This window comes from Tamandua tetradactyla, chromosome 17 (assembly GCF_023851605.1).
Source record: "Tamandua tetradactyla isolate mTamTet1 chromosome 17, mTamTet1.pri, whole genome shotgun sequence".
Lineage (NCBI taxonomy): Eukaryota > Metazoa > Chordata > Mammalia > Pilosa > Myrmecophagidae > Tamandua > Tamandua tetradactyla.
The window spans coordinates 16,944,240-16,955,494 of record NC_135343.1 but is presented as its reverse complement, the minus strand read 5'-3'; the positions used below and the strand labels follow the sequence as shown (position 1 = coordinate 16,955,494).

Here is an 11,255-nt window from a genome sequence, read left to right as displayed (position 1 = left end):
CAGGGTAAGGGGAGCTGCCCAGGGAGGGTGTCTGTAGCCTTTATAGACTGGAAAAATTAAGTGTCTTTTTTTTTTAAGCTTCTGGTCCTCTGGTTTGGCACTGAGCCCTTCCCCCCCCCCCCCGCGCCCCCGCCCCCGCCCGCTCCTTCCTTTCTTCCACGGTCCCCAACGAGGGCCAGAAGTGTTTGCCTGGAACATAGACCTTCCTATCCACTGATTTTGGAAACAGCAGACAAGCTGCTCCTTCTCCCGTGATGGACCTTCTTTCTGAAATGACTCCAACCTCAGGTCAGGGAAGCCCTTAGGGGGCCGATGCAGCTGCTTTCTCTCTTTCTCAAAAGTCCCCTGGGTGAGGATGTGTCAACATCCCCCTAGGCTGGCGGTGGGTGCCAGTTTTGGTTGGGGGTCCTTGGGCCTTGACCTGGAGAACTTTCTGCCCAACTCTAATCACAAAGGCCCCCAAAGACTATCCTTGACCAGAAGTCAAGGCTAAAGATGATTTTGTCACAGCATAAGCTCAGGGGGCCACTCCCACCGACCCCCGCTGCTACCTTCCAGAGAATCAGGTCCCAGGGGACTTCTAGCTTGAAGTAAAAGGAGACCTTTCAAAGAAGCCCGAATTTCCTACAGGTCCACAAAAGTTTTCTCTTGACCAGCCAGAGTTTCTCCTACTCATGCTTGATGGAACAAGCCTAGGCCTTTGGGGTACAGGTCTGAGGGGAGAAGGAAAGGTGGGAATTCAGAGACTAGCGTAGGGTAGACTGGAGGCGCCTGGCACTTGCATGTTTCTGGAGCAGCTGCTCTGGACACCGAGACTGGAAGCTGAGATTGTCTTAGGGTCAGGCTAGCATCTGTAAGATGCCTTCCAAGTGTAGTGTGGCAAAGACTGTCAGGGAGGAGGTGAGGCAGAGAGAAAGCTATGGAGTGTGAAGAGACCCCAGCTAAGCTTGTAACCTTTGTAGGGTGGTATCCAGCTGCGACTGCTGGTGGGAAATTCTGGCCCAGTCTTGCTAGAACCAGTTTCCTATAAAAAATAGGACAGGGATAGCTCATGGTATATGGACATGTGCCCATATATCCTCATATATTGAATAATGCTGCTACGGGCTTTGTGAGCTTGCTCTGTTAACAGCTTTTCATATGGGTACACACTATATTATCCAAGGATGCATGTCCCGTGTCTGTTCTATTCTGTCTCTAGTGCTGTACGTTGCCTGGAAGCTCCTGGCAGGACAGACTTGGGCTTGGGGCCAAGGGGCCTTGAAGAGGGCAGCACTGGGTGGGACGGTGAGTCTGAAGCTCCAGGAAAGGCCCAGAAAACCCGTGTTCACAAAACATGGATGGGCCCCAGGCCCAGGGGAAGTTCAAGCTGATAAATCCAAGATTTCCTGGATCTGTGCACAGCGCAGGGGCACATTCTCTGCAAAGTCTGTGGCCAAGGTTGCAAAGATTGCCTGCTCTGTTAAGGTTAGGATTCTCATCACCCCAGCCTGGAACCAGCAGGGACTTGAGAGATAATCCAGACCTCATCTAATCATGGGGGAGAATGAGAGAGGAGACAAGTGTTGGCCCAACGTCACAGACCAGGAATTCACTGTCCGGCTCACCTGCCCACCCCAGACCAGGGCCCAATGCTGGCTGCGCTTGCCAGTGGGATATTCCCAAGCATGTGACTAAAGACATCTTGGAAAGGAGGAGTTGCCCTTTCTTCCTATGCCTCCCAGGGTCCTGGGAGACTGGCTCTGGGGGGTCACCAGTACAGCAATGCAGAGAACCCTGCATAGGGTGGTGTAGACACTGCTGTGCCTCTTCCAACCCACAGCAGACATAGCCTGGATTTCTCCTGGAAGCTGCCCCAGGCACTGAGTCAGAGCCAACTTAGAAGAGAAACAGCTCTAAGGCCTCAAAACCAGGACAGGTCCCCAGGAGCTAAGTGTCTTAAGGGGAATCCCAGGGTTTCTACTTCCTCCTCTGTGACATCCCCAGAGGACTTCCTGGAACAAGAGAAAGCTTTTGAAATCAAACTGATAAGAAAACAGACACTTTGAGGGATAAATACATGTCTTACCCATAGAAAGCAAAGCCAAAGCTTGAGCCCAGGCTCTGGACTCCCATTCCAGTGCTCCTAGCACAATCTTCCAAGAAAGTTTAAAGTGAATAAAGAAATGTGGCTTTGAGACTCAGGCCTTGAGAACCACCGGTTTGCGCAGCCAACAGCTAAAAAAGAAAACTGATGTGGAGAGACAGTGCCCGGAAAGTACTAAGCCCCCGGCTTCTGAAACAGCAGCAAACCACCCCATCCCCAGCCGCTGCTCTCCCTCCTCGTCCACGCGCCCTTCTCCCAGAGAACCAGCACCACGTGTTCCCAGCCGTGCGCCCTGACCAAAGACTCAAAGAACCCTCGTTTTTGGAGCTCAGCGACTCGGTTCCCAGGCTGAAGAGGCCAGGGGCCGGAGCAGAGCCTAAGCTGAGGGACCGAAGCACGGGAGTCTTGCCTTTACTTTCTCCTCCCTGACCACCCATCCGAAAAGAACCACAACGGGCCCCAGACGCCCGGCCCTCGCCTCCCAGTGGGCACTGCCGGTCTGCGCCGTTCCCGGATTCTGCGTCGCCCTGCCAGCCGGAATCAACTTCAGTGGAGGCCGCACAGAGCTGTTGGGCGCTCCTCCCAGCCGTGGGACCCGCTGAGATAAGTCTGAGACCGAGCCCGACGAGAGGAGAGCGTGGAGCCAGGGCGGTACTGGCCGCGGGGCCGCCGACCCGGCGAGAAGAGGGAGGAAAGGCGCACTGCGCCGCGAAGTAGAGTCTCAGGCGTCCGCCTGCGGCCCTGCCAAAACTCCCCACTTCTCTCTCGCACTCCCTCCCCCTGTCCCTCGAGGATCGCTCTGGTCCCGGGTTCCTAGGAGAGGGGTGGGGCGCTGTCAACCGGAAAAGCAAAAGCCTGCGAGAGGTGACCGAGTTCCTTCGAACGCTCGCATCCCACCGGCCGGCTCCCGGCTGGAATGTAACCCGCAAACAGCAGCCCCCAGCGGGGCACAGTGACCCGGGGTGGGGGCAGGAGTACCCAGCGGCCGGCGAGGTAGTAGCGCCGCCCCTTACGAAAAGCTGCCCAGTTGCTTCCCCCTGGACGCTTCCTCTAAGCCTCTCTCCCTGCCCTTCCTCCCGGACAGCCCCTTACACGGTCCTCCGCCCACCCTCTTCCCTCTTCCCTCTTCCCTCTCCACCTCCATCCTCCCCTTTACTTCTCTCCGCGTCCCCACTCCGCCTTCCCCCCACCCCTCATCTTCCTCCTCCCTTTCTCTTTGGGCATCCGCCCAGTCAATCACCGCCGTTGCCGGCCCCCGCCAGGCCCCTCTACTCCTCCCAGGCTCTTGGAGCGCCTCCGGCTCCCTGTCTCCCGCCGCCCTCCGCTTTGCGCAGAGCCGGGCGATCTGTCAGCGGAGCCGGCCGGGGGTGGGAGGTGGTGTGGGGGGAGCCGCCCGGCCCGCCGGGGCTCGGGTTACCAGTGACTGACAGCGTCTCCATGGCGAATAATTTGACTCCGACTATTGTCTGGCGCGGGCAGGCCTGGGGTCAGATAACTGGACCAATCAGGGCGCGGGCCGCCGTGCCTCATGCCCGCTTAGAATAATATTATTAAAAAAGCAGCGAACGAGCTAGACGGGAGGGAGAGCCAGCGAGAAGCGAGCGAAGGAGCGGCGGGCGGGCCTGCGCGGAGCATGCGGAGCGGCGCCCCGGGCGGCCCCCCGGCTTGGGCACGGGCGAGGCGCGCCGGCGGCGGGGGCGCGGGGCGGCGCAGGAACCGCGGCTGGCGCCGGGACGCACTGCAGTGACTTGAGGCTCGCGGGGAGCCAGCACCCGGCCAGGGAGGCCGCCCCGCCCGCCTCCTCGGCCCGGGCGGGGAAGCGCCCATGCGGGACTGCGCGGCGCGGTGAGGGCGCGCGCGGGCGGGCGGGGGCGCAGCTGGCACCATGTCCATGCTGCCCACCTTCGGCTTCACGCAGGAGCAAGTGGCGTGCGTGTGCGAGGTGCTACAGCAGGGCGGCAACATCGAGCGGCTGGGCCGTTTCCTGTGGTCGCTACCCGCCTGCGAGCACCTCCACAAGAATGAAAGCGTGCTCAAGGCCAAGGCCGTGGTGGCCTTCCACCGAGGCAACTTCCGCGAGCTCTACAAAATCCTGGAGAGCCACCAGTTCTCGCCTCACAACCACGCCAAGCTGCAGCAGCTGTGGCTCAAGGCGCACTACATCGAGGCGGAGAAGCTGCGCGGGCGGCCCCTGGGCGCGGTGGGCAAATACCGCGTGCGCCGCAAGTTCCCGCTGCCGCGCTCCATCTGGGACGGCGAGGAGACCAGCTACTGTTTCAAGGAAAAGAGTCGCAGCGTGCTGCGTGAGTGGTATGCGCACAACCCCTACCCCTCACCCCGCGAGAAGCGCGAGTTGGCCGAGGCCACCGGCCTCACCACCACGCAGGTCAGCAACTGGTTCAAGAACCGGCGGCAGCGCGATCGAGCTGCCGAGGCCAAGGAAAGGTACGAGTAAGTAGAGCTTCGGCGCCGGCGCTCCCGGGCCCGAAGAAGGGGGTCCTGGGGCGCCCGCCCAACCTCGGGAGAGGCCTGAACTGGGACCCCAGTCCCAGCCACAGCGCGGGCTGCAGCCGGGCCTGACCCGGTTGGCGCTTGGGTAGTGTCGGAGACCGGGCGGCCAGGAATTTGTCCAAAGCGGACAAAGCAATCGGGGAAGTTGTCAACTACTCCTTAGTCGCTTGTGGACAAAAGCGGAGAGACAGCGAGCTTCGGAGCCAGGGCAGGATGATGGGCCTGGATCCCCTGCGAGGGATCGCGGTGGACAGGGCCTGAGAGTCCCAGGACGGAAGGGTTTGGGCCGAGGGCACAGCGGAGTTGCGGGCTGGGGCTGGCTGTGCGAATTCACCAGCAATTCCTCCGCATTCCCGTCCTTTTACTCAACTTCAGACCAAAGTGAAGTTATAGGACAGGACTGCAACTGCAACCGCCCTAATAAGACCTAGAGTGTCCTGGGCAAGATTTTTCCTTGTCAGGATGTGGAATATGGGAGAGCGAGTCCTTTATCCCGCATAGAACAGACCAAGAAGGAAAGGCAGGGGCGAAGAAGTGTCAGCTCCAGAGAGAAGGGGAGAAACACATGCCCCTTTTGCTACCTTGCTGGACTCAGCAGCCCTTTCCTGGCCAGCCAGGCCCTTGATCCTTCTCTCCTCAGCTCTGCCTTCTCTCCGGGGTAGGCCAGTGGGACCCCCACCCTCTGGGGTGAGCTGAGAGCCGCAGAAGGGTTGGAAGTTGCTTGTCCGTAGGAAAACTAGGAATTTCTGAACCAGCCTATGTGTTGACCATTAAACTCTAGTGGCGGCTGGCCCTGTGGCTCCTCAGAACTCCAAACTTGCGGGAGAAAAACTGTGAGAACAGAATTCCACTTGATCAGGATAACTGGGATCGGTGGGGTGGGGTGGGGTAGGGTGTGTGCAGCCCAGAATTTGAATGATCAGGGTCAGAGTTATCAAGGTGCTGAACAGTGGACCAGATCTTTGCAGGGAGGTGTGGAGATGCAGGCAACTGCAGGCTGGATCCTGGGCTCAGATGGTGAAGGTGGGGTATCCACAGCAGAAAGGGCCCAGCCCCCAGCCCTGCAGGGTGTTCCTTCTTCAGGAAAACAGGAAGAAAAGGCCTTAGGAAGCTGGTGAAGAGAGAATCTATGCAGAATTTCAAATCTCCAATTCTGGGCAGGGGCTAGAGTTGAAAGCAGGGCAGTTGGTGAGCTACCTCTGCTGAGTCCCCGTGCACCCATGCTGGCATGTGTCCACACTCCTGAAGAACTGGTTCTCAGGCCAGGCCTCAGGTGAGGCTGCAGAGTCTGAGTTTCTGGCATGGCCAAAAAAAAAAAAATTTTATGCCAGGACTAAGCAATCCCTATTCTCTCGGGATGAGCTCCTGGACTCCCCACAACTGAAATGTGTACTATGGCCACCAGAAAAAAGGTCTCCTCCACCCTGGGGGGCTTGCCTCTGCTAATCTCAAGCAAGAAGAACCCTTTCAGGGCCTGCTGGGCTTGGAGCTAGGGGGAAGGACCCTTAGCTCCAGAAGGCTGCACCCCAGTGAGAGGTTTCTCTCAAGCAGAGAGAAGCAAAGGGAGATCTAAGCCTGCCAGACCTTCAGTCTTGGGCTGGGCCTCCAACCTGGAATCCTGGGTCCCTCACCTGGTAAACTGCTTGGGTGGCTCTGCTTCCACCCAGCAAACCCAGCTTAAGGAGCCCAGCGCGATCTGAAAATCCAGGGCTGGTCTCTCCCTTCCTGCCCACCCTAACTCACAGGAGCTGGGTGGGCCCTGCCTTCCTGCCCCTCTGCTTCCCAGAGTTGAGCTAGAAAGAAATGTTGGGAACACAGAGAGAAGACATAGGAAGAGCAGAAAAGATATTCGTGAGATTAAGAGCAGAAGAGGCGGGTAACAGAGGGACAGTGAAAAGACAGAGAAGTCGGGTGTGAAGAGATGGAGAGAACTGGCAGAAAGAAGGCAAGGGGGGGGTAGAAAATGGGAGAAACGGAAATCCCTGGCACACCGCTTGCAGAGGCTCTGTCTCTGGGGCGGGTGGCAGACTCTGGCCCCGTGTGCGATGGCGCTGAGAGGCCTCGACTTCCTGCTCACTGGGCTGTTTTACTCCTGCACTTGCAGGGAGAACAGCGAGAACTCCAACTCCAACAGCCACAACCCACTGGCTTCGTCGCTGAACGGCAGTGGCAAGTCGGTGCTCGGCAGCTCGGAGGACGAGAAGACGCCGTCGGGGACGCCAGACCACTCGTCGTCCAGCCCCGCCCTGCTGCTTAGCCCGCCGCCCCCACCCGGGCTGCCGTCCCTGCACAGCCTGGGCCACCCGCCGGGCCCCAGCGCCGTGCCCGTGACCGTGCCCGTACCGGGCGGAGGCGGCCCGGACCCGCTTCAGCACCACCACGGCCTGCAGGACTCCATCCTCAACCCCATGTCGGCCAACCTCGTGGACCTGGGCTCCTAGAGCCCCGCCGGCCACCCCGCGCAGGCCTTTCGGGCTTGGCGCTCGGGGACTGAGAGAGGCAGTGTTCGGAGCGCGCCGGCCCGCCGGGAACTGAAAGACCCGCGCGCTGATCGGGGCAGAACTGCCGGCCTGGGCAGCGGCGGATGGCTGGCCGCTTTGGTCCTTGCACGGGATTTATTCTCAACAAGTTGGCTTCTGAGATCCTTTGGAAAATGGGAGCCGGAGGCCAGGCCGTGAACCAGCGAAGGGAATAAATTATACACTATTCTGATTCATTCCCTTCCTTTTTTCTCTTGTCCTTGCCCTGTCTCTTTATTTCTCTTCTCTTCCCTTCCCTCTCCCTTCGTTACCTGCTCTCTTTATCTCTCCCCTACTTGCCTTCCCCTTTTTCTCGCTCTGTTTCACTTGAGAGTTCTGGCTTGCCACTTCTCACTGGGTTTCTTTTCCTCCAACTACCTCTGTCTCTGTCTCTGTCTCTCTCCCTCCTCTGGCCATTCTCACTCTCTGTATCCGAGGCCCCTGGGTGGGTCTTTCTCCTTCAGTCTTTCTGCTCCCATTTGGCCGTCTCCTTGCCCCCGCACACCCCACCCCACCCCCACATCCACATCCACCCACCAGCCCTCGCTTTCCCGTGACTGGGGGCAGGAGGGGAAAGAGTCAAGGAAAGACTCTCCCCTGCGCCTGCGGAGCAGGTATCTGCTCTGCGCCTAGTAACTTAAGAGAAAGAGAAAGGGGGCATTACGGAAGCCCCTCATCCCTCGTCCCTCGCCCCCTCCCCCTTTCGGAGAGGTGTGCCACGCTGCGCTCTCTTTTTCCCTCCTCTTCCTCCGGGACTGAGGCCATAGCGCTTCCCGTGCAGCGTGCCGCGCACCCCCAACCCCCGCCATGGACTTGCCGTCTTTCTGTTACGCCCTCATGTGAATGTTCTTCGGGTAATATTTCTGCTTTTATTTTATAATAAAATTAGAAATCATAAATATATATATATATATGGATATATACCACGAGGCCCGCTGCGGGCCGGGAGTGAAGCAGTGTCTGATTTCCCTACAGGGACTCGACACCCCCGGTAGGCCGTTCTGGGCGAGATGGGCCGTTTTGGGCAGCCATACCCAGTGAGTCCCCAAACCCGCAGACACCCTCCCATACGCAAAAAAAAAAAAAAATGGATCAGTCGCTGGCAGAGACTGAAAACTTTCTGAAGCTTCCTCCACCAAAGCTCCTCTGTTCCCTTCTTATCTGTTAAACTCCCCGCAGAAGTGGGGAGGAAGCGCCCTGAACTTCTTGGGGTCTCCTCTCCCCACCGGCCGCGGCGCGCTGCCCTTCCTTCACCTCCGGATTTTGAAGGCTGAGAAATCCGAGCGGGGCACTAGTACGCGTGTTTGGAGATGCGGAGACTGGGGAAACAAATCGGGCCGTGGAAGCTTTTTGACAGACCTACTTCTTGGAGCTGTCCCAGTCCCCAGGGTCAGGAGCGACGCCCTGGGCAGGTCCGTCGGTCCCCTGGGCAGCTGAGACACGCTGCGGGCGCGCAGCCTTGGGGGGGAGCGTGACGAGGGCGCGGAGGTCCTCTACCGCGGTGATCTGCGCCCGGTAGTTGGGTAGGTTTGGGGTGGAGATGAAGGAGGCGTTACGGGGTGGGGGGGAGTCAGAAAGGATTCACGGAAACCCACCCGGGTGGCGCATGTTCTGGGTGGGAATAAGCAGGCGTCGCGGGTCAAGCCGCAGGGCCGCGGGGAGCGTCCGGGCGCCGCTGAATACGCTGCGGGTGTAGATTAACCTGCAATCCCCCCTCCTCTCTGGGGGATCCGGCCCCCGCAGTAGACGACGCGTCTGAGTCGGTCCAGGCGTATCCGAAGCGGAGAGGCTCAGCGGGGAAGTTGAGTCTTTTCGGTTTTTGGTCGCCGGGACTGCAAGCGCACCTTCCACTTCCCAAACAGGGCGCCGCGGACGCGGCCTGCGGGGCTAGAACCCGCCGGGATCGAGGGGCGGGAGCTCTGGTCCGGCCCCTAGATTTTCTGGTCCCCTGGGACCTTACAGGCTTTCCCTCTATCGTAAATCGGCGCTCACCGAAGACCATTTCGCTCCCACTTTCCAAATGCCGGTAATTCCTTCCCAATGGAAACGCGCGTGGGTGCAGGCCGTAGCGCGGGCTAACAGGGAGCCAGCAGACGCCCCGCCTGTAGTCTGTGTAGGCGTGGAGGGCGAGGGGGTCCCCAGGAGGGTGGGACTGAGCCGCTTGGCTGGAGTCCTCTCGGCACCAAGCGCCCCGACCTCGGCCCGCAAGAGGAAATTCCAGCTCCAGCAGCTCTCGTGGCCTCTCCCGGCGACCCTTATCTTGGGTTCAAATCGGGTCCTCTCTCGGGACCTGGTTTGTGCTCGTAGGGCCCGAGCGGCCTGACCAATGTCGGCTGTGGAGACGCAGCGGGAGCGACTGCCTGAGGGTCGGAAAAGGCTCGGGAGACACGTGAAAACGCCTGCAGTCAGCCCAGCCTCGCGGGCGCAACCTGGTGCCCCCCAGCGCGTGAGGTGCCAGAACCCGCTCTTCCCGGGGTTTACTTGGGTGGGGAAGGAGAAACACAGGCACGCCTGTCCTGCGTCATCGCACCTGCCACCCCCTACCATTTTGAAAGTCACACTCACATCAAACAAACTCTGTACCACCTTTCTCAAGGACACAAACCTACACATTTAACATTATTCGACCTCATGATTGAGAGCCTGTTACCTGCCAGGCATTGTAAATGACACCAAAAGCCCAACACATAGCAGCCACACGCACACAAACACACAGAATCACGCACACACAGACCTTCAAATCTAGTTGCACAGACATACAAACACAAGTCCTCAGCACAAACTCTCGCACAGATACATATATAGATATTTCTATATATATAGATATATGCGAGATTCCTGCACGAATGAGCCCCTCCCCAGTGTGTACACACACACGCGCCCACACACACACACACACACACACACACATACACCGCTTCTCCCCAGAAGCACGGATACCCACACCCCAGACTGGTTACCTGCCAGCCGTCAGCCCCTGCCCTTCGACCTGCTGGGGGCAGGGCTCTCGACCTTGCAGCGCGACTTACCGGGAAGGCTTCTCTGGTTGCCACAGAAAGAGATGGTCCCAGCCTCAGGCGGCAGCGGGACAAGGGTCCCACCCGCTGCACCTCTCTCTGTCCGCCCAGGTGGGATCGCTAGGATTTGTCGGGAGCTCTCACCGGCCAGTAGGGGGCGGGGTGGCCCACCAAGGGCTCTATTCGGTAGAGCGAATCCCGGGATAGCGGTGCTACTTGTTGCGGAGTTCCCTCTTTCCTCCCCCTTGGAAAGCCAACGACAAAAATGTTTACTTAAACGGGGGAGAGACTGTGAAGAAAGTTCTAAAAATAAATCCGAGCCGCTGCTCGCCCAGTGCCTACGTTACTCAGTGCAAGCGGGTCCTCCACCCCACGCTCGGCTGCATCCGACCGGCGGCGGGTGGCTGCGGCGAGAGCCCGCCAGCTGCACCCGAGAACTAAAGTAAGTTTGCACAGACGCTGCCCGGTGGATGCAGCCTCCCCCGGCCGGCTTCTACCGAACAGGATTCCCAGTGACTCGTCACCGCCCCGCGGCCGCTGACGAAACCTTGACTTTCGTTCCCGCTCCCCGAAAGGACACAGCAATTGGAGATCCCGAGTCTCCCTTTCCGCTCCCCTGACCGCGTCCGCTTAGAGACGCCGTTCATTTGTTCCCAGCCGGCCCGGTAGCCACGCGGCCCGCGAGAGCGAACCCAATGGAGAAGGCATAACCCAGTCCTCGGGGGCAGACCGCCGACCCCGAGAAAGGGAGAGTAGAAACCACCGAGAGCTACGGAAGTCAGGCGGGCGCTGGAGGGCCTTACTCCGCGGCCCTGGCCAGGACTCCGATGAGGCCGCAAGGGACCCTGCAGTCCCTCCCCCGGGGCGCATCTCGAGGCGGTGGCAGCCGCCTGCGGAGCAGGTGGTGATAGCCTCGCAGCACAAGGAAAGGTTAAATATAATCTGGGAGATCTGGGGAAAGAACAAGGGGCTACGCAGTCCTTGGTTCACTCCTGTCCTTGTAGGAAAGACCATTGCGCCTCTCAGGAAAGCAGGGACCAGCGGGCTGGGGGCGCCGCGGCAGGGTGCAGAGAATTCGTCCTCGGCGATCTCACTGGTGCGCACGTCCCCTCCGGAAGCCGC

At 59.4% G+C, this 11,255-nt stretch overlaps 1 protein-coding gene across 1 annotated transcript; it reads left to right on the top strand.

Moving 5' to 3' along the window:
- The first annotated feature begins 3,928 nt into the window (after window positions 1-3,928).
- On the top strand, window positions 3,929-7,309 carry SIX2 (SIX homeobox 2). The gene is made up of 2 exons (XM_077134135.1): window positions 3,929-4,531; window positions 6,702-7,309. The coding sequence occupies exons 1-2, from the start codon at window positions 3,972-3,974 to the stop codon at window positions 7,036-7,038; spliced, it is 897 nt and encodes a 298-aa protein (XP_076990250.1). The 5' UTR covers window positions 3,929-3,971; the 3' UTR covers window positions 7,039-7,309.
- Window positions 7,310-11,255: the final 3,946 nt, after the last annotated feature.